The sequence below is a fragment of the Peromyscus leucopus genome, chromosome 7 (genome assembly GCF_004664715.2).
Source record: "Peromyscus leucopus breed LL Stock chromosome 7, UCI_PerLeu_2.1, whole genome shotgun sequence".
NCBI classification, from domain to species: Eukaryota; Metazoa; Chordata; class Mammalia; order Rodentia; family Cricetidae; genus Peromyscus; species Peromyscus leucopus.
The window spans coordinates 1,927,315-1,951,093 of record NC_051069.1 but is presented as its reverse complement, the minus strand read 5'-3'; the positions used below and the strand labels follow the sequence as shown (position 1 = coordinate 1,951,093).

Here is a 23,779-nt window from a genome sequence, read left to right as displayed (position 1 = left end):
CTGCTTGCTTCTGGGAGTTACCTGAGGATAAAAGTGGAGAGGTTTGTTACTGTTTGTTTGTTTATTTTGTTTTTTTTTTTTTTTTTTTTTTTTTTTTTTTTTTTTTTTTTTTTTTTCTTTTTTCCAAAACGGGGTTTCTCTGTGTAGCTCAGGTTGTCCTGGAACCCTCTCTCTGTCACCAGGTTTGCCTTGAACTCACAGAGATCTGCCTACCTCTGTCTCCTGAGAACTGGGATCAAAGGTGTGCGCCATAACTGCCTGGCTGGGGTTTGTTACTGTTTTAAAGTGTGGAATTTTACTCTAAGTAGATAGTATTGTGTGAGAAGTGTAGAGATCAAATAAAATCACACAGGGAAATACTTTCGTATTTATGGGAACAGTTTTCCTGAGGAGGATTTTACAAGATGATTTGTAAGAAACACAGAATCTTGGATTTCTATTTGAATATGGTGTTGCTTTGCCTGATTCATGATTTCTCTTGATTAGATTGATATTTTAGGAAGGCTAATATTGTTAGTCCCAAGGCATCTATAGACTGATATAACCTGAACTGAAAGAGTAGCAGGTGATAAGAATAAGGACTAGAGTAGATGTCAAGGAATTGGAATAGACAGTTGGCACCTTGGTATTGGGGAAATCAAAAGCTATGCCAAGGAGGGCTGGATGCAAAAGTGAGAGGGCTAGAAGCCATGCTCTGTTTAGATAGAGGCAGGTGAGTATTTAACATGTGTCTGTGAGACCTGGGGGCAACCTGTGTTCTGTCTTTACCTTTTGAGTTCCTGACTAGTTGCTAAAGTATAAGAACAAAGCTCAGTTGAGTCACTTCAGACTCTGCATGTGGAAACAGGCAATTCTGTGGTGTCTGACTGAGGTAAGTGCTGCAAAGGTTGGAGATTGGCCCAGGTGCCTGTGGAGTAAACCATGCCAATTTCAATTACTAGCTGTGGAAATCAAGGGTATACACATATTTTTGATCTATAAAAAGTACATTCCATTCCTCTTTAGTATTTCATTATATGTGGGCTTAAAAATATATCTTAAAGGTAGACGTTAGTTTTGAAGGCCGTGTCATTGATGTGTTTTTATTTCAGTTTTTTGCAGTCACATCATCATGAATGGTGCTTGACTTTATGAAGATAACAAGACTATTACATGTTATCTTGAGCTCATTGATACCTCACTTACCTCCCTCATAATGCTCCTGATTTGCTCCATGCCTTTGGGCTTGTTACATACCTCCTAAACCACCAGTTTCTTTAACAGTGCTGAATAGTTCTTAATTAATAGGTCCATTTGGTGGAAAAGTTCAGAGCAGTGCATAGCCTGGTAAATAGCAAGTGCTCAGTAAATTTTAATTATCATTACATTCAACTTATAAGTACCATTATTGTGATAGTTAACCTTGATTACCATCTTGATGCCTAGATTAGTAGTCTGGAGAGGATTAACTGGGTGTTTGGGGGTGACAGTCCCTGCTCTGAATATGAGAGATACTACCATCCAGTAGGTTGGGGCCTGGGTGAAATAAAAGGAAAATAGGAAGGAAACATTCTCTCAGCTATAATGAGCCTTTCTCTCTCTCACCAGCCAGCTCCCAAATAATGACATGGAGACTTTTTATTAATCATGAAAGGTCAGCCTGTAGTTTAGGATTGCTCCTAACTAGCTCTTATAACTTAAATTATCCCATTATATCACTCTATGTTCTATTACATGGCGTTGCCTCTCTTCCATCTTGTACCTCCTGTTTCCTCTCCTTGTCTCCCCGGGCGTCTCCTGCTGCTCGATTACCCACTTCCTTTCTCTCTGGAAATCCTGCCTATGCCTCCTGCCTCGCTATTGACCATTCAGCTCTTTAATAAACCAGTCATAGCAATATAATCTTCACACAGTGTACAAATATCCCACAACACTCTGCTCCCTGGCTGCTGATGTGAGCTGCTTTGTTTTGCCACCCTATCTCTGCCATGATAGGTCAGAACCTCTGAAATTGTGTCAGAATAAGTGTTTTCTCCTTTAAATTGTTATCTCAAGGTTTTTTTGTTCTGTTTTATTTTTATTTTTGTAACCATGATGTAAAGTTAACAAGCTTGCTTTAACATTTATTTTACTTACCTATTTTTAAATCAAGTGCTAATTTATACATTTATTTTAAATTACATTTATTAATTTTTTTTTTTTTTTTTGGTGGGTGTGGGATGGCAGCATGAACCTGCCATGGTGTGCTGGAGGTCAGAAGATACCATTTGAGAGTTGGTTTTCTTTTTTTACCTCATGGATTCTAGGGATTGAACTCAGGTCACCAGGTTTGGTAGCATGCAGCTTTACATGCTAAGTCACCTTTCCTATCACAAACATTGAATTAAACAAAAACTTTACCTAATCAGGATAGTCTTTTCCCCCATATATATAGTAAGCTGTCAGTGTTCATTAAAAACAAACAAACAAACAAACAAACAAAAAACCCCGAAGTCGTACAACTGTAGTACTTAAAAAAAAAATAGCCCTTTGTAATTTTGGGATTTTAATTTTTCTTCTTAAGATATAAAATGTGGAGCTCTAAAAATTTTTTTGTGTCTTCTAGCCAGATTTTCATATGAATTTTAAAATACTAGATTTTTAAAATAGAAATGAGAGGAAAACATTAGCATGATTTTATGAATATGCAATGAACTAAAGGTATTCTTACTAAAGTTGAGGGAAAAGTGAAAATGCCCTTGTTTCTTTTTTGGTGAATGGTTTGGGGTGATCCTAGTTAGTATAATATAGTAAGTTAAAAACAGATAAGGTTATAGTAGATGAGGGAGAGATTTAAATATAAGAAACAGAAACAGTGTCAGAAAATAAAATAAAAAATATTTTCATAAGTTTTGTGTATAATCATGGAGTTTACAAGTTCTCTCCAAAGGGTCTCAAGAGAGAAAGAAAACCAGTAAGAGACAGATAAATGGATCTGGATGATTTGGATGTCTTAGGGAGAGTTTATTAGAGGAATTGGCTTGTTAATAGAGGCTGAGAAGTCTCATGGTAGGTCATCCCAGAGAGAAAAGGAGAAAATGATTATGAACAGTTGATGATTTGGTGATGTTCACCCACATGATTGGATCAGTTTTTTGTCTTCCACGCTCACATTCCTGACTTACATGGCAATCTCCTAGAGACACCCAGAAATAGCACTTTGGCAGCTCTCTAGGTTATTTTTTTTAATTAAATTAAAAAAGAAGTATATCTTACGTGTGTATGAGTATTTGCCTACATGTTTATCTGTGTACCATATGGATGCTGGGTATCTCTGGAGATCAGAAGAGGGCATCGGATCCCCTAGAACTGAAGTTAAAGACAGTTGTGAGCCACTATGTGGGTGTTAGGAGTCAAACCCTAGTCCTCTGGAAAGAACAGCCAGTATTCTTAACCTCTGAGCAATCTCTTCTGCCCTATTTCTCTCTAAGTGTTTGTTAATCTAGTCAGGAAGATGCTAAGATTAACTATCACAGAGGTCTATTGATCTCAGGTTAGTGTTCTTGTTGCAGCAGAAAAGGATGCATTGTAGTGAAGTCAACACTCAAGAACCTTAGTGTCTTTAGTGACTTCTGTAACATTCTGTAATGCTCCACCTGCCTCAGCCTCCTGAGTGCTGCTAGGATGACAAGCTCTGTTGCACAAAAGTAGTGATAAAAAACAAGTAAATTGATGATTTTATCTGTGTTAAAAACAGATCCTGTCTGAAAACTAGCTTTTGGGTTTTAGGATATGGACCCCTGCATCATCATCATCATCATCCATTTGGTTTTTCAATACAGGGTTTCTCTGTGTAGCTTTGCATCTTTCCTGGAACTCACTCTGTAGCCCAGGCTGGCCGCGAACTCACAGAGATCCACCTGCTTCTGCCTCCCAAGTGCTGGGATTAAAGGCATGTACCACCACCGCCCAGTGCATTATTATTATTATTATTATTATTATTATTATTATTATTATTAATTATTAATACTATTATTGGGCTTTTTTGAGACAGGGTTTCTCTGTGTAGCTTTGGAGCCTGTCCTGGAACTTGCTCTGAAGACCAGGCTGGCCTCGAACTCACAGATCCACCTGCCACTGTCTCCCGAGTGTTGAGATAAAAGGCGTGAGCCACTATGGCCCAGCAGACTCCTGCATTATTTAGTAAATTTTTCCTAGCATTTCTTTTACCTAGAAGCATGGGTGGTCCCTAGCCCTATTGATACACTGTTGATGCTTCAAGCATACTGTAGAAAAAAAGGGGAAATAGTTGCTGGGCTGAAGTCTGGAGTTTCTTCATGAAGAAAAGTTGCAATTCGTCCTAAGCTTGAATGTGCATGTGGATGACTTTGGAAATCAAGACTGTGTGTCTTTCTGTTGCTGTGACAGATGCCTGAGAAAATCAGCTTAAGGAAGAAATGGCAGCTTTTGGCTTATGGTTTCAGTCCATAGGCCAATGCTGCCCTTGTTTCTGGGCCTGTGGTAAGGCAGATTGAACATTCTAATGGAACAGAGTTGCTCACTTCATAGTGGCCAGGAAACAAGGAGGGGTAATAGGAGGTTGTAGCGTCAAGGGAAATATGCATTTTAAAGTCATGCTCCCAGTGACCGACTTCCTCAAAATGGGGCCCATCTTTCATAGCTCCATCTCCTTCCCATAGTCTCCTCAACATTTCAAATCTGTTGGTGGCTGAGAGCATTGATTATGTCAGAGCCCTGATGATCTAACAGTATCTGGAGATGCCCACAGACACAGTACAGGTTCTTCACTGATCTGGGTGTTTCTCAATCCAGTCAAGATTACCTTACCACACTGGGTTATTTGGAGTGTCAGTAGATGTTGTGGGGTGCTCCAGAATCTGCCCTGTTAACAATTCCCCAAGGTGTGCCCATACTCTAGTCCTGGAAACAGTTTAGATAGTGAGGTCTCTTGTGATAGGAAATGCAAAATCTGTGAATGGAAAAGTATTTATTTTCATAGGATTAAGACATCCACAGAGGTGTATTTCTAGTCTCAGCATTGAGTTGATGAGTTTATACTGCTAGGTGTTTGGTGCATGCCTCTCTGTGAGTTTAAAGCTAGCCTGATCTACAAAATGAGTTCCAGGCCAGACAGGGCCACACAGTGAGATCCCGTCACAAACAAACAAAATCCCCAAAAAACTAACAACAACAAAAATCAAACAAAAACAAAACAGTAAAAAAAAAAGTTATGTATTTATTTGATCATATGATAAATAGGGTTTTCCAGATTTTCATTTTTAGCTGTTGGTCTTAAATGCAGAGTCAGATCTACCACGTTCTAAGAAGTTCTTGGTTGTGAGCAGAGGATCATAGAGTTGTTTTTTGGTTGAAAATGACCTAGTTATGGTTTTTTTTTTGTTTTTTTTTTGTTTTTGTTTTTGTTTTTGTTTTTGTTTTTCGAGACAAGTTTTCTCTGTGTTGTTTTGGTGCCTATCCTGGATCTTGCTTCTGTAGACCAGGCTGGCCTCGAACTCACAGATATCCGCCTGGCTCTGCCTCCTAAGTGCTGGGATTAAAGGCGTGCACCATTTCTGATTGGCTCTAGTTATGTTCTTAACTGATGCTTTTTCTTGAAGTTGTTTTCCTACAGGTGTTCTCTTCATACCTGGAATTGATTGTTACTTGATCTTTTACTTTTGCTCTGTCTTGTTTCTTGCTCTGTCTTGTTCAAAATGGAGATATTTGGGAGCAACAGCTTATTAAAAGATGGGTTAATAGTTTATTGGAAATGATTAGAGTGGTGATATTTAAATTTCTGAGAGAACAAATTGGAATATTTTGAGTTGTCTCTGATTTGTGTTTGTTTTTTTATTATGAATACTTAAAAAACAATTTTAAATTTTGTTTATATTATGTGTATGGGTATTTTGCCTTCATGTATGTCTGTGTACCATGTGCATGTCTGGTACCCTTGGAGGCTAGAAGAGGGTATTGGATTCCCTGGAGCTGGAGCTACAGACATAGCTGCCATGTGGGTGCTTAAGACTTCTGCAAGAGCAGTAAACCCTCCTAATGGCTAAGCCATCCCTCCATCTCCCTGTTATTATTTTTTTCTGTCTGGAAAATTTCTCCATTTTTAGTAGTAGAGGTCTGGTATTAAGATTAGAAGCTTTGATATCCAAACAAGTCTTGGTTTTGACCTTCAAGACCCTTCATTTAACTGGTTATAGGATCGTGGGCTGAAAGCCTGGTAGAACTTTAAACATAGATGCCTACTTTGTGATTGTGTACAGAGTTGTGTCTTTATTCTTACCTGTGTGGCATGTGTCTTTTCCTCTGGGTGTTTTGGTGCTTCCTCGCTACAGTTCATTTTAACATTTTGACCTCTAGTTTTCAACCATTAGCTTAGCCTATGATTTGCCTTTATCTAGTTTTCTTTTATGTGTATTCTTTTTGATTTAGTGTTGGCTTAGAGTTATAGATATATTTTTATACTCCTGTGGAATATTTGTTTCTCCTGTTAACTAGTGTGTGGGATGTTGAGACAGGGTTTTTCTCTGTAACCCTGGCTATCTTGGAACATGCTCTGTAGACAGGTTGGCCTCTCAGAGATTTGACTGCCTCTGCCTCCGGAGTACTGGGATCAAAGGTGTGTACCACCACTGCCCGGCTTAGTGTGGCTTGTATTTAATAGCTGCTTTTGCAACATCTTGTGCAAACTTCATCATCTCTTAATATTCTGTTACTAAGGACTGATTTTTGTTTTAGTTATGGGAGAACACACACACACACACACACACACACACACACACACATCTGCATATTATATGTATGGTAATTGTTGTATAAAGAACATTCTGATTTTTATATTTGGAGGTGTTTCATTGTATCTTTAAACACATTCAGACTTTTCTGGCAGTTAAGCTACTTGGAATCAGTTAAATCCAATTTGTTATTTAAATTTGAAAGACCATGTTTATTTAAGTTTAGTTAAGATAGATCTAGAACAGCTGTTAGTCTATGACTACTTGTACCCACTACTAAGGAGTTACTTTTTTTTTTTTTGTTTTTGTTTTTTGAGACAGCGTTTCTCTGTGTAGTTTTGTACCTTTTCTGGAACTCACTCTGTAGCCCAGGCTGGCCTCGAACTCACAGAGATCCACCTGCCTCTGCCTCCCAAGTGCTGGGATTAAAGGCCTGTGCCACCACTGCCTGGCTAGGAGTTACTTATCTGAGGGTTATACCCAGTGTTTCATATACTTTTCTTCTCTTGGAGGTATGAAAATAAATACTTAGTAGACCTGTGTTAGATGTATTTTGTCTGGGCATAGTAGTATATACCTTTAATCTCAGCACTCAGGAGACAGGCAGGAAGATTTCTTTGAGTTCAAGGCTAACCTGGCCTATATAGCGAGTTCCTGGAAAGGTAGACTACATAGATAGCCTATCTCAAAAATAAATAAATAAATAAATAAAAATAAAAAAATAATTATTCTTCTTTCTGGTGGTTCTTATTTTCTGTGGTGGGATAATTTATTCTTTATATTCAGATCATTACTCATCAAACTCTCCAGGTGTTAGAGCTCTCTTCTTCCTGGCAACTCTGTCCCACAGGTCTTACTTAAATACTTGACCTCACTGAACTGGGCTGTCTAGGTTGCTTCTTGGAAGTTGTGGGCATTTGTAGAACTCACCTCATTTGTTGCTTTGTCCAGTTTCTTATTGTTAGGGTAGTTTGTTAAATTTAGTTTGTCTTTATTTCATCCTAGCCAGAACTGGATATTGACTTAACAATTTGCATTTTTTTTTCTTTTTTTTTTTTTTGGAATCACTTCAGTGTAAATTATGGTTATCATACCATTTAACCCCCAAAATACTTCAAAAAACTGTCTTTGCAAATTCAAGACCTTCTGTTATGTAACCCCACAGTATTGTACTAAAGAAAAGTAGCAAGAATTCCTCAATGTCATCAAAGACTGATTCTTATTTGTTACAAATTATTTTTATACATTTGTTTTCATCTTAGTTGGGTAGATATTTTTCCTCCTTTGATTTTGTTTCTTTGGTGGTTTTGCTCTAATGTGATTATGCAAGGTTATATTTAAGTGTACATGTAACATTTCTCAGGAGAGATTTTTAATCTCGGTTATAAAAGAAATTTCAAAGTATTTGAAAGGATGTCATACAACCTGTATTCTTTGACTATATAAGAATTAAGCTAGAAGTCAGTAACAGAAATAGGTCCTGGGATGTACTCAGTAGTGCTGCTTGCCTAGTATGTATGAGATGCTGGGCTTGATCCCCAGCCCCACAAAACAACAAATCAAATAATCAAAATATAGTTGAAAAATCTTCACTATTTGGAAACTAAGTACTAATATTTAAAATAATGTATGGATCAAAAAAATAAATTAGAAAGAATGAGGAGTGAAAAAAGAAGTGGGATATAACAGATTTTGTGAGTTACCTCTGAGGTGCTACTGAGAGAACATTTATAGTACTGAAAGCCTAAAAGTTCACCAAAGACTAGCTGCCGCCGCCCGCCGCCGCCCGCCGCCACCACCACCACCACCACCACCACCACCACTGCCACTACTTGCTGTTGGTGTTTGAGACAGGGCCTCACTATGTAGTTCCCACTGTGTAGTTCTGGCTATCCTGGTGCTTGTTTTGTAGACCAGGCTGTCTTCTAACTCATAGAGATCCACCTGTCTCTGCCTCCTGAGTGCTAGGATTATAAAGTTCTGTACTATCATGTACTATAAAATAAAATTGTGGATACATTGTTTCCACAAAGCAATTTAGACTAAGATGATTTCATTGGTTAATTCTGATAAAACGTGAAGAGGGAAATGATACTAATTTTCTTTTAATTTATCTAGAAAATTGAAGATATATGATTTTTCTACACATTTTTTACTCTGATAATAATAATAGACTCTGAGTGGAACAGGTGACCAATTGGCTTCTATGGTGATAAATTTTACCAGCAAAATGTGATTAGTGTGAATTTGTTCTGCCTGATAAAGCATATCCAAGACAAACCTACAGCAAATTCAAAAGCTTTTGTATGTGAATAATGCCACCCTTATAATAAGTTTTTTTTTGGGGGGGGGTGTTATTTTGAGACAGGGTTTTCTCTTCATAGCCCTGGCTGTCTTAGAACTCAGTTTGTAGACCAGGCTGACCTCAAACTCACAGAGATCCGCCTACCTCTGCCCTCCAAGTGCTGGGTTTGAAGATGTATGCCATCAGATCTGGCAAATGTCACCCTTATAATAAAGTTGTGTGAGAATAATGTTAGTGGGAGATTCAGCAGAGTAATCAGGATTAATTCGACAGTTAGTATAACTTATCATAGATATGTGAAAATATCTATGATATTTTCATGGATGGGTTAGCCCTAATTAGTTAGAACTAGAAGGGTCCTTTAAGATGATATTAATTCAGACTGTTACCTATTTGCTTGTTTTTATAGGTCAGTATGGAAATCCTCTAAATAAATATATTAGACATTATGAAGGATTATCTTACAATGTGGATTCATTACACCAAAAACACCAGCGTGCCAAACGAGCAGTCTCACATGAGGACCAGTTTTTACTTCTAGATTTCCATGCCCATGGAAGGTGAGTAAATTTATTGCTGACAGTATCTAAAGTCTTGATTCAGTCGGCTAAAGGAAGGAACTTTGTGGTTTTTTTTTTTGTTGTTGTTAATGGAAAGCTTCCCATTTGAAAATTCATCCTCCATTGGAATTTGGTATATACATTTAAAAATGTCTTTTAAAATGGATTGCCCTATTGTATATTTAAGTCATGTGTAAATATTTTTGAATTGTGAATGTGAGGTCCAGTCTTGGATGCTTGTAAAAGATGGAGGGTGGTAACAGGAGGTAGGAGGTTACAGAAAATGGGAGGAATTTTAGATAAGACATACTTGATTCACTAGCATACAGGTGGCTAGGTAGCGAGATGCTGGCAAGTACTCAGGCAGGAGTTGGCTCACAAGGACACACATGTGCAGGCATACACTCTGACCTGGCACATAGGCTGCACAGAGGTAGGGACAGTGGCAGACACACACACACAGGCAGGCTGATGAAAGAGAAGCCTGTGATCTTAAGACCATCTATCACATGAAAGTGGCACTCTGATAGGAATAGTTATATAACAGATGACATCAGTGTTTACTTTTGGGGTTCCAGAATATCTGGTGCCAGCTATTTTGTGCCAACTCATAGCCCCTCAGATGTTGGGTGTCAGCTATGTTTTAGCTAACTCATACTAGATATCCATATCAGCACCATGTTGTCTAAACATAAGCTAGCCCTAACACACACACACACACACACACACACACACACACACACACACACACGTTCCCTACAATGTAGCTTTTCTGGTACCAACAGACAAAGTGGCTAATTGTTTGCTATTGAATAAGTTACTTAATCTTTTATTAACTCAGTTTTATTAGTTCTGTAATAACAACCAGTAGACAGACTACTTGCTATACTGTTCAGTTCTTAAACAGAATTGTGAAGGGATACAGAAAGGAGAGCTAAGGGAGAAAGAGAAAATTAATTATTAAATAACTTTTCTATTCTCAGTGTTTTATTTGCATTTATTGAAAAATTGTTGTGTATATTTGAGTGTATACATGAATAGTGCACATGCAGTGGTCAGAAGGCAACTTGGTGGCATAGTTTCTCCTCTTCCACCTTTATGTAGGGTCCATGCATCAGCTGTTAGCCTTCCACAGAAGCTGCCTTTATCTGCCGAGTCATTCAAATGCCCTTCATGTGTATTTTATTATTAGTCTTCTGAACACTGCTTAGTCTCCCCCCCCACTCCCCCCCCCCAGTCTATCACTGAGGGAAGTCAGAGCAGGGAGGCCTGCTTGGTATTCTACACACCCTTACCTCTAACCAAGGAACTCACTTCCTAGCCAAAGAGTACAGCTGGAACGGGGAGGATGCTGCTCGCTAGGTGCCTTGTAGGCTGGCTTACACTAAGCTGCCTTTCTTAGATAGTTCAGGAATACCTGCCTGGGGTGGTATCACCACAGTGGGTGGGTCCTCTTATATCAATTAATAATCCAGACAGTTCCCCACAGACATGCCCACAGGCCAATCTCATTTAGCCATTTCCTTCACTGAGGTTCTGCTCTGAGGTGTTCTCAGTTGTGGCAAGTTGATAGTAGAAAACAACCAACACACACTCAGACAAAGGTAACTGTCAGAGGAGGAAACATAGACTCAGGAAATAACTTACACAGATAGATTTTAACCAGACCTGGATGACTAAAACCTTCATTTTCTCCCCTTTGTGCTCTTGGTCAGGCATTCTCTATTGCTTGCTATAATTATACTTGAAACTTACTATACTGATATAACCTTGATTGAGACTCGCATTTACTTCCTAGTAGATTTCTAATCTTCCAGCCTATTCTCATTAACATTATTCTGTATATGGCTACAACGTGGCTCTTCCCTAAATGCCATCATACCCTGTTTTGTGATGCTGGATATAGGACCCAGAGCCTTGCACCTGCTGACACTCTATCAGCCCCTAAATATTTCCTTTTTCATGTCAGCTTACAGCTTACATGCTTTGAAGCTTTCCATTAACAAGTTTTAGCATTTTAAAATTTGCCATTGAACTTTTTCTGTAAATTAGTCACAGCCTATAAGTCTAAGGTAGCTTCAAGTGTCTTTTTTAGCCAGAATGGTCTTCTGAGTACCTGAGGTGCTTATACACTTTGTTCTTTATGACAATTATTTTCCATTCTGATCATCTTTTAATGTGTAACTCAACTTCTGCCTCTTAGACATCCTTTCCCATTCTTTTGAACTTTTAAATTCCTCATTGTTTCATTGACATTTGATTTGTGCTCTCTTCTTTTCCATATATTTCTTGCCTATTTTTCTTTTTTCTTCTTAAACATTATTTTATGTATATGAGTATTTGGCCTATTTCTATGTTTGTGTACCATGTATGTGTACCCATGAAGGCCAGACCTGGGCATCAGATCCCCTGGAACTGGAGTTACAGGTGTTTCTGAACTGTTGTGTGGGTGCTGGGAATTGATCTGGGTTCTGTGCAAGAGCAGCCATTGCTTTTAACCACTGATCTGTCTCTTCAGTGGTTATTTTCTGTATGTGTTGTTTTTTCTTCAGGCAAGCACCTTGTTATTTAGTATTATTTGATGTATTACACATATGATCTAGGTGCTTTGGAAAGATATTAATAGATTAATCAAAAGATTAATTTGAAGATGTTTCTTTACATTAAAAATTTAGGGCTAGCAGTTTACCACACTAATTTTTTATGACTCAGTTTTAGATGTTATTAAAATTACCCATTCTTTATTAGCACCATCAAATAATAATGTCATTTCCTTTTTAACTTTAGTAACGTCTCAAAATAAATTTACTACTGTGTTTCAAATTATACTTACTATTGTATTCCTCACTAGCAGAACATGAATTTCAGTTAGCTGCCTTTGGTTTGGATGTCACATTGTTGTATAGGTAGATTTTTTATTAGATAAATTACATGTTTTATATTTGACAAACCAAATTCCTAGTTCTTTTATGTGTATGTGAGTGAGAAAGAGTTATTGTATGAGTACCATGCAGGTATGTAGTCATCTAAAAAATAAATTGATTGCTGGTTAAAGGTAACCTCATTAAAGCCCTGGATTATAGATAAAACATAAATATAGATTAATAAGAACAGTAGGGTGTGCAGAAATCATTGTGAAGAACGAAAATTTATATATGGTGTTTTAGAGATACAATACTGTAGAAACTTACAGTGGAAGAACTTCCTTATGAGGTGATAGTTTGATGGTGTTACTTCTCCCTTTCTTTGAAGTAGGAAATACAAAGTGATGAAGTTGTGTAAGAAATTATATATTTCTTACTAGATATATTTCTAGTCTTGTAAGGAATACTAAAACCAGGTATGATGGTGCATGACTGTAATCCATCTCCAGTACTTGAGAGGTTCAGGCAGGAAGATCTCATGTTCTAGAACAATGTAGTCTACATAATAAGACCTTGTCTCAAAAATACAAAACAAAACAAATTGAAATACTGGTTATATCATAACACCTCCAAAAGGATATGTATATATGTATAGATTATTATTTTGGGGATTAAAAAGTAACCTGTGTTTAATTTTCACAAATGATCTCTTATATATTTGTATTTGTTAGTGAGTACACTGTAATGAAGACTTGGGGTTACAGTTGACTGTAGCCACATCTGTAAAATGTGCCAGTCATATGCATTGTGGCTAGATCACTTACCTATTTTTTCAAACCTTTTAACAATATCAGTAAGAATTTATCTTATTCACAAAGCAGGGCCTAGTCCCTCAGAACCAGATTTGTCTACATGAGTTAATTATGGAACATGTTGAATATTGCACAGTTAGTTCAGACATGTAAAGAATATGCTTGCACAGAATTATGATTAGACAATTATTAATTATGACTTAAATTTTGAGAAGTATCCCATCCCCTGTGTGTTCAAGTATTAAAGTCCTTTTTGTATTTCTTTTCCTCCCTCCCTCCCTCCCTCCCTCCCTCCCTCCCTCCCTCCCTCCCTCCCTCTCGTCTTTTTTTTTTTTTTTTCCTTCCGAGACAGGGTTTCTCTGTGTAGCTTTGTGCCTTTCCTGGAACTCGCCCTGTAGACCAGGCTAGCCTCGAACTCACAGAAAAGCACCTGCCTCTGCCTCCCGAGTGCTAAGATTAAAGGCGTGTGCCACCACCGCCCGGCTTGTATTTCTTTTATAACTAAGCATATGAACAAACTTTCAACTTTGCTTAATAGTAAGGTTTTTTTTTTGTTGTTGTTTTGTTTTGTTTTTGATTTTTGTCTTTGTTTTTGTTTTCAGGCTAGGCATAGGCATGGTGGTACACTCCTTTAATCCCTTAGCTCAGGAGGCAGAGGTAGGTGTGTCTCTGTGAGTTCGAGGCCAGTCTGGTCTGCATAATGAGTTTCAGAACAGCCAGGGCTATGTAGAGACCTGCCTTAAAAAAAAACCAAACTTTTCAAGCCTAAGGTTTTTTTCTTTCTTTCTTTCTTTCTTTCTTTCTTTCTTTCTTTCTTTCTTTCTTTCTTTCTTTCTTTCTTTCTTTCTTTCTTTCTTTCTTTCTTTCTCTCTTTTTCTTTCTTTCTTTCTTTCTTTCTTTCTTTCTTTCTTTCTTTCTTTCTTTCTTTCCTTCCTTCCTTCCTTCCTTCCTTCCTTCTTTCTTTCTCTCTCTCTCTCTCTCTCTCTCTCTCTCTCTCTCTCTCTCTCTCTCTCTCTCTCTCTCTCTCTTTTCCATTTTCCTTTAAGGCACAGTCTCATATACACTAATCTGGTCTTGATTGAACTTGCTATGCAGCCAAAGATGACCTCAAATTTTTGATCCTCCTGCCTCCATCTCCTCATTGTTAGGATTACAGGAGTACACCACCACACCTGGTTTGTGCAGTGTTGGGACTTGAACCTGGGGCTTTGTGTATACTAGGCAAATACTCGAACAACCAAGGTATATATTCAAACCACATCTTTGTTTTTTTTTGAGACAGGGTCTCACTCTGCATGTCAGGGTGGCCTAGAACCTGATATAGACTATGCTGGCCTTGAACTTGTGGCAGTTTTCCTTCCTTAGCCTTTAGAGTTCAAGAATTACAGATGTTAGCTACCTTGTCTGGCTTCCAGGCCCAAAGTTAAGAGTTCTACAAAAAGCTATTACTCTTGAAATAAAGTTGAAAGTTTATGGAAAGTGTTATTTGTGCCATTACTACAGTTGTTGAAGAAAGGCATTTTAAAAGAATGTATCAAATAGGTAGTAAGGTAAAATATATCAAAATTAATTTGCTTAGAAATAATACATTTTCTAGATTTCTTAAATGGCTTCATTTGGATAAGTGGGATTGCTTACTTAGTGCTTTATTTATGTTAGTTCCTTTTTCCTTATTTATTTTTGTTTTTTGTTTTTTGTTTTTCAAGACAGGTTTTCTCTGTGTAGCTTTGGTGCCTGTCCTGGAACTCGCTCTGTAGACTAGGCTGGCCTCGAACTCACAGAGATCCACCTGCTTCTGCCTCCTGAGTGCTGGGATTAAAGGCGTGCACCACCACCACCACCACCACCACCACCACCACCACCACCACCGCCGCCCGGCTCCTTTTTCCTTATTTGATTACCTTTTTTTATTGTGTCCATATGTGTATGTCTTTCCTTGTGAACTTGAGGTGCAGAGCCTGAGTCTTACTTGGGTTTTTACATAGATAATGGTCATAGTGAGGGAAAGAAGGGAGGGAAGGAAAGAGGGGAAGAAGGAAGGAATACAGAAATATTCAGAATATACAGAAAGGGCCGATGTATCATAAGACATAGAGTTATAATAATTTCACATAATTTGTGTTTCTTAAACCTTGTCTTAATGTAATAGTGTGTAATATACTAGGAACTATTTTCTTGTATTCCTTTTAAATACTAGCCAATGGCATGTTGCATCCTGCTATAACTATTATACAGACCTGCCTTAATTATCATGTATCCATGGCTTGATTACCATGCATTTTAGGCTTCTATAATACGAATGTGGTATAATCTCCTGAGGAATTTAGTTGATGTGGTCTTTGTAAAATGCAAAGTTTAATCTTGTTTAAGTTTTGGTTCTGCAGTTCTGCATTCTATGAAGTAGTATCTCTGTAGGTTAGTTTGGATATATTTTGGGCTTTGTTTTTGCCGTATCTTCCTCCAACAAGGCCACACCGCCAATAATGCCACCCCCCATGAGCCTGTGGGCCATTTTCATTCAAACCACCACAGAATGGAAGAGGACAACTCTTATGGAGCTTCCACCTTTACATGGGCTTTGGAGATCAAACTTAGGTTTTTAAAAGACTTGTATTTTAAGAGCCCTTACCTATTGAACCATCTCATCAGCTTTTTTTTTTTTTTTTTTAAAGTTTTAGTTTTTGAAACAAGGTCTGTAGCACAGAATGGCCTTGAATTAATGGCAGTCCTGCCTCTGCCTCCTGAGTGGGGTTTTGTTTAAGTTTCACTTATATAGCTCAGACTAGCCTGGAACTCACTATGTAGCATAAGCTTGTCTGCAACTGAAACAAGTACAATCTTCGTGTTGTAGTCTTATAAGGGCTATGCTTCTTTTGTGTTTGTGTGCATGTAGGTGCATACATGTGTTGGTGTACACCCATGTGTATGAGCATGAATATGGAAGAGAGACAACAACTGGGGATGATGTTCCTCAGGTTCCGCCTACCTCTTTTGAGGCATGTCACTCACTAGTCTAGAACTTGCCCAGTAGGTTAAGCTAGTTGACTAAGGAGCCCAAGGGATCCTCCTGTCTCTGCTTCCCAGTGCTAGGATCACAAGCATGTACCATCAGGACCAGCCTTTTCTTTTCACATGGATTCTGGGGATCGAATTCAAGAGTTTGGTTGTGCAAACCTAATGGGCCCATCTTGGAAGAACTATCTTTATTAATTCTGTGGTGATTGCAGGGACCCAGTTACTTTTGGTTTGGGTAATTCTTTCCTTATAGTGTGAAGTACAAACATACTTTGCTTGTCCCTGCTAAAGGACAAATGCCTACATATTTGACTCCCAACTATGTTTTGTTTGTTTGTTTGTTTTTAAAGTTTCACAAATAGTTGAATTTCACCTGTCAGTCTGAGTGATGCTTTCATTTTCTTTATCGTGAAGTCTTGGTGGTCATTTTGCCCAGATTGGTAGTGGATGACATTCTGAGACATAGATTATAGAGCCTGTTTTACTTCTTTTAGGTTCCTGCTATTGACACATTCTTTTCAAATTTCCCATCATTGGTAATGGTTTTTCAGTCAGTCCTTTGATTTTTGGCTTTTACCAGAAGGCCTACGTTCTGCCAGTTAGGGCTCACTTATATATACGAAGCAGGGGAACTATAACTTGGTATGGTGAGAAGATATTGGCTAGCTAGAGATGACTGGTTCATATCAGACTCTGATTTTATTTGTGTGATATTCACGTTACTTTTCTCTTTGGTTTGTGAAATTATTAAACTTAAGTGTTTTCTGCTTAATTTGTGGTAATTTTTGTCTTTGTTTTTAGCCTGTAGAGCCCTAGAATTCCTGTGGATGATGCCTGGGGTGCACAGAGCTGATTCTATCTTCTACTTCTGCAAAACTGTTCTGCTTATTATTTATGTATGTGTATGTGATGCATATTGAGCTTCTAAAAGGTGATTTGAAGAAGGACTTTTCTGTTTCAAAAAAATATGCTATTGGGCGAGTGAGACGGCTTAGTAAAGACACATGCTGCCAACCCTGGTGGCCTGAGTTCAGTCCCTGCAATTGAAGCCAGGAAAGAACAGACTCTCAAGAAGGTCTTCTGACACCCACATGTGTACTGTGGCACATGTTCGAGTGCGTGCGCGTGCACACACACACACACACACACACACACACACACACACACACACTCACACTCACACTCACAAAAATAAATGATAGAAAATGTAATAAAAAAGCATACTAGTAAAAGTAAGCTTAATAATCAAACAATATTTGATGTTCATATTGGCAACTTGCCTTTTTGTTTTTAATTTAGCATGTAAAACAGTGTTTTTGTTAAAGCCTTTGTATATACACATCATGTGCATTGCTTATATTCACTCCCACAATAGTAATGGAAAGAAAATATAGATGGAGAGACTATCCCAGGCATCTTTGTAAGAAGAAAGAGGAAATGAGCATCTGGAGACATTAGGCATGTCTTTTGAATCTGTTGAGATTTGAATGAGAAATGTCTTCCATAGGTGTATGTATTTGAACACTTGGGCCCAGTTGGTGGCTGTTTGGAGAGGTTATGCCTTCTGTTTTCTTTTCAGAATTGTTTTGCTGGTCTAGGTCCTTTGCATTCCCATCAGTGTTAGAGCCGCCTTCTCAGTGTCTACAGTGAAACTTGCTATTTTGATGGAGACTGTATCTTTTAATAATTTGGAAAGTTGGTGGCTTTTTGGAAGGAATGCTAAATCTTGAACTCAGGACCTCATGTCCTAAGCCCACTGTGTGCTAGCACACATTCTACCACACTGTACTCCCCGCCCAACAACACTGTTTAGTGGTCAAATTCTGAACCTGATACCTCCATTTATTTAAGTCTTAGTTTCTTTCAACAGTTTTTTTTTTTTCTAAATAGCTTTCAATGTAGAGACATGATGCATCTTTTGTTAAAGGTTTTTTTTTTTTTTTTTTTTTTTTTTTTTTTTTTTCCCCGAGACAGGGTTTCTCTGTGTAGCTTTGCGCCTTTCCTGGGACTCACTTGGTAGCCCAGGCTGGTCTCAAACTCACAGAGATCCGCCTGGCTCTGCCTCCCAAGTGCTGGGATTAAAGGCGTGCGCCACCACCGCCCGGCCCTTGTTAAAGTATTTTTAAAAATACTATTGTATAGAGAGCAGAATGACAATCTTTGGGTCATAGCATTTGTAGTGTTTGTTGACCAGTTGAGAGTGAATTAAAAATGTATGATGCTGAGAAAGGCAAGAAGATTTTTGTTTAGAAGTGTGTCCAGTGCCACACTGTGGAAAGGGGAGGCAAATATAAGACTGGACCAAATCACCATACTCTTGTTTGGGAGGAAGACAGGTTAGGCCACTGGGTTCTCTTACACAGATACCAATAAGAGCAAAGGCCTCACCTGGGGAGAGGATACCCTGAGGGAGTATTTGGAGAATCCCAAAAAGTACATCCCTGAAACAAAATGATGTTCACTGGGATTAAGAAAGGAGGAAGGGCAGACCTAATAGCTACAGTAATAACCTAATGTTAAAAAGGCTACTAACAAGCAATACCACTGCTTTATTTATTATAAAACAAATGTCTCATGGCTTTTAATGTGTACTATAATTTAATGCAGACACCAAAATTCAGATTATAAATGGCTAACATTGTTTTTGCTGGACAGTCCTGACTTAAGTAAAATTGACTTGTATGTAGTAAAGTGGATATGGTCTTTTTTAAAATAACAATTCCAGGTGCATAAATACTATCACTACTTTTTCTTTCTCAAGATAAGATTGGATTTAATTAGTAATGTTCTACTTTACACAAAGATGGAGGTGTTAAATGGTTTTATACTTAGATTTATATAACTGGGCATATGAATATATTTAAACACTGGGAAAATTCTATCACTGTCTCAGAAACAAGACTCACCTGTGTTTCAGTTTGTGTTCACTGGCCTGTTACAGGCAATAGTTACATGTCAGGAAGCAGTTGTCTATTCTTGACAATGCTGATTTAATTAGAATTCCCTGTGACAAGGATGCTGCCTTTACCACCAAAAAGCACGTACTGTAGTTTATGTATAATATAAATAAAGAGTATTTGACACTTAAAAACAATACTATTGTAGTTGAGCATGGTGTGAATTTCCTAGCACTTGGGAGGCAGAGGCAGGTAAGGTTAGTCAGGGTTATATAATGAGACCCTGTCTAGTAAAATAAAACCCCCATTAAAAAAACAGACGGGGCTGGAGAGATGGCGCAGTGCTTAAGAGCACTGACTGCTCTTCTAGAGGACCCAGGTTCAATTCCCAGCACCCATATGGCAGCTCATTATTATCTATAACTCCAGTTCCAAGGGATCGGACACCTTCAAGCCAGTGCACATAAAAATAAAGTTAAATTATTAAAAAAGATAAAACACATACTCTCTTTCTCTGTCCCTCTAAATGGAATTGTTTCTTAAATTTCATCTCTCTTGTGTTTGCTGCTAGATATAAAAACAGGCTGGTGGAATTTGTTTTGGTTTTGGTACTCTGGTCCTGTGTTAGTGACTGTTAAGTTCACTGTTTCTGTTAGTGTCCAGTAGATTCCTTAGGATTGTCTACATAGGTAGGTGATTTTTCTGTCATCTACAAATTAAAGCATGCTTATTTCTTTGTTTATACACCGAGTTTATTGTGCTACTGGGACCTTCGTTCAATGTTAAAGAGAACTGATAAGTGCAGATGTCTTTTTATTCCTACCTTAGGGGTAGGTAGAGTCATTGGTCTTAACACTAAAACGGTATTGGAGATATTTTGTTAGGTTAAGAAAGTTCTGACTATTCCTTGTTTGCTAAAAATTTTTGTTTTGAGTGGGTGCTGAAAGTTTCAGTTGTTTTTTTCTGCATGTAATGAAATGATTGTGTGGTTTTTCTCCCCTTCAAATCAGTGAATTTCGTTGATTTTCAAATGTAAATCTACTTTACTTTTGAATAAACAAAATTGATCATGAAATATTATTATTATTATTATTATTATTATTATTATTATTGAAATTTTTTGTTATGGTGGTGGTTTTTCGAGACAGGGTTTCTCTGTGTAACAGTCCTGGCTGTCTCAGAACCCACTTTGCAGACCAGGCTGGCCACAAACTCACAGAGATCCACTTGCCTCTGCCTCCTGAGGGCTGGGATTGAAGGCATGGGCCATCCATCCTTTGAAATTTTACTTTTATTAAGGTACTTTTCTGGTTGCTCTGCCCAAACACCTGGTAAACAACAGCTTAAGGGAGGAAGGACTTCTCTGGGCTGTGGTCTGAGGGCATAGTCCACCATGACAGGGGAGACGTGAGCAGGAGTAGCTCATGACAAGTGATGGCACCTCTGCAGACCAGGAAGCAGAGAGGTAGGTGGCCAGAAGCTGGGCTGGACTATAACCCTTAATTACTAAACCCTACAACCTAAAGATTCCATAACCTCCCAAAACAGTAGCACCGGAAAAGCTGAGGATGAGAGGCACATTGGCACATTTCTCATTCAAACCACGTGAACTTTTTTTTTTTTTTTTTTTTTTTTAATATTGCTTTTCCCTTTTTGGCCTTTCTCTTGTAGTGTGTTTTCTTCTAATTATGCTAATATGTACTCTCTAAATCTATGGTTCTCAATCTGGGTCTCATCCCCTTTAGGGGTGTGAATGACCCTTTCACAGGGATCAATCTGATATCCTGCATATCAGATGTTTGCATTATGATTCATAACAATGGCAGAATTACAGTTATGAGGTAGCAACGAAATAATTTTATAGTTGGAGGTCACCATAACATGGGGAACTGTATTGAAGGGTCCCAACTTTAGGAAGGTTGGGAACCACTGCTCTAATTCTTGAACATGGTTATAATACATATGCAAGAAAATTCTCATCTTCTAGTTTCATCTCTTTCTCCCTCTCTTTTTCTTCCTCTCGTTTCTTTCTCTCTGTTTCTTTTTCTCTTTCTTCCTCCCTCAGCCCTCCCCTCCCCCCTCTTGTCCTCTTATATTGTTGATGATTTTTACAGTTTGGAGGCAGGGGCACAGGTGTGATGGCATTTCTCTATATAACCCAAGCCTGGATGTTAGACGGCCACCGTGTCTGGTGCCTTATGTTATTATTTCTTATTCTCATTCATCATCCTCATCCCCAACCCCCTCCCTCCCTTCCTTTTCTTTCTTTCTTTCTTTCTTTCTTTCTTTCTTTCTTTCTTTCTTTCTTTCTTTCTTTCTTTCTTTCTTTCTTTCTTTCTTTCTTTCTTTCTCTTTCTTTCTTTCTTTCTTTCTTTCTTTCTTTCTTTCTTTCTTTCTTCCTTTCTTTCCTTTCTTTCCTTTCTTTCCTTTCTTTCTTTTCTTTCTTTCTTTCTTTTTTTTTTTTTTTTTTTTTTTTTTTTAAAGACAGGGTTTTTCTGTAGCTTTGGAGCCTATCCTGGAAGACCAGGCTGACCTTCAACTCACAGAGTTCTGCCTGTCTCTGGCTTCTAAGTGCTGGGATTAAAGGCATGTGCCACCATTGCCCAGCTCCTCTTCTTACTCCTGTTCTTCTTCTTACATTATTTTGTGTTTTTGGGTGTTTTGTTTGTATGCCATATTCATGCAGTGCCCTCAGGCCTGAAGAGGAGGACCCTGTAGCCAGAAGTTTCTCCAGTCCCGTCTGGTCCTGGTCCTGCAGCTGCTTATAAAAATAATCACTCAGAGGCTTAATATAATTGTAAATTCTGTGGCCTATTGGCTCAGGCTTCTGGCTAGCTAGCTCTTACAACTTAACTCAGCCCATTTCTGGCGACTCTCCTTTCTCCTTTCACTAGCTCTCTTGGATTTTCCCGCCTGGCTCCATCCTGCCCTGCCATAGGCCAGTGCGGCTTTATTTATCAACAACTCAGAGCAACACATATTCTCAGCATACAGAAAGACATCCATAGCAGGACCCCTTGGGACAAGTTACAGATGGTTGTAAACTGCCACATGGGTGGTAGGGATTGAATCTAGGTCTTCTGGAAGGGCAGCTGGTGCTCTTAACTATTAAGTCATTACCTTTCATTTCTTTTATATCCTTCAGGACATTTGGCATACATTCCGACACTATGTCTCTCAGAAAATTTTCTCTGTAGAAATGTAGGGGGTTATATACATACATATATATACATATATATATTCATTCATATTCTTTATTTTTTAAAAAGTATATTAGCTGGAAAATTGGCTCAAGGTAGGAGCACTTGTTCTTGCAGAGGACCCAGGTTTGATTCTCAGCACCAACATGGTGATTTATAACCATCTGTAATTTCAGTTCTAGGGGATCCAGTGCCCTCTCTAACTTCTGCAGGAATCAGGCACACACACACGGTGCATAGACATACATGTAGGCAAAATATTCATCTACATAAAATAATAAAATAAAAATCTAAAAAATTATACTGACAGTGTTAGTTACTTTTATATTGCTATGATAAGACATTATGACTAAGGCAACCTCACTGTTTCAGAGACAGGTACTATGGCAACAGGCAGGCAAGTGCAGGAGCAGTAGCTGAGTGTTCACATCCTTTCCACAAATAGGGGGCAGAAAGAGCTAACTGGGAATTTGTGCATTTCCTTTTTTTTGGGGGGGGGGCGTGGTTCTGAGACAGGATTTCTCTGTGTAGCTTTGGAGCCTGTCCTGGAACTCGATTTGTAGACCAGGCTGGCTTCAAACTCACAGAGATCCGCCTGCCTCTGCTTCCTGAGTGCTGGGATTAAAGGCGTGCACAACTACCACCTGGCGGTGTGCACTTCTGAAATCTCAAAGATCATCACCTCTAGTGACATACTTTCTTCAATAAGGCCTTGCCTCCTAATCCTTCACAAATAGTTTCACCAACTAGGCACTGTGTATTCAAATATATTAGTCTATGGGGGCTATTCTCATTCAAGCTACCACATTCCTTTTCTATATTTTTTATTCCCCCTTTAAAAACTTAATCTTTGGTTTCATTAAATGTAAGAATATGATTTTTTTTCCAGGTTTTTTGTTTGTTTGTTTGTGATAGCTGTTTTTTATTTAATTTGATTGTTTCTTTCCAGTCAGTTGTTCTTACTCTAGACTAGTAGAATGAATACTCTTTTTGGGGTATTATTTATTTATTTAATTTATTTTTTATTTTTATTTTTTAAGGCAGGATCTCTTTATGTTGCCCTGGCTGTCCTGGAACTCACTATGTAGACCAGGCTTGCTTCAAACTCACAAAGATAACTGCCTCTGCCTTCTGAGTGCTGGGATTAGTGCTCCACCACCCAGCTTCTTGGCATATTTTCTTATATTAATTAACAGTTTTCTTGTTCTTTAGATACCAAGTGAGTATTCAGTGGTTTGATAATAACTATGTGGAGATAATGTAGACTTTGCAGCTTAAGGGCTCAAACCCACAAGAAAGTCACTCCTCTAGCCCTTCAGACACAGTGGTAAATTCTGAGCAATCTTTAGATCTGACCAACCTGCTATAACTAAGGAGTGCTTACCAATTCTTTGTAAAGGT

At 38.2% G+C, this 23,779-nt stretch overlaps 1 protein-coding gene across 1 annotated transcript in view; it reads left to right on the top strand.

The window, feature by feature from the left end:
* Positions 1 to 23,779, top strand: part of Adam10 (ADAM metallopeptidase domain 10) — a 109,637-nt gene that overhangs the window by 17,264 nt on the left and 68,594 nt on the right. The window contains exon 2 of the mRNA XM_028865669.1: positions 9,440 to 9,590. Coding sequence (XP_028721502.1) covers positions 9,440 to 9,590 — 151 coding nt within the window. The remainder of the gene's footprint in view (positions 1 to 9,439; positions 9,591 to 23,779) is intronic.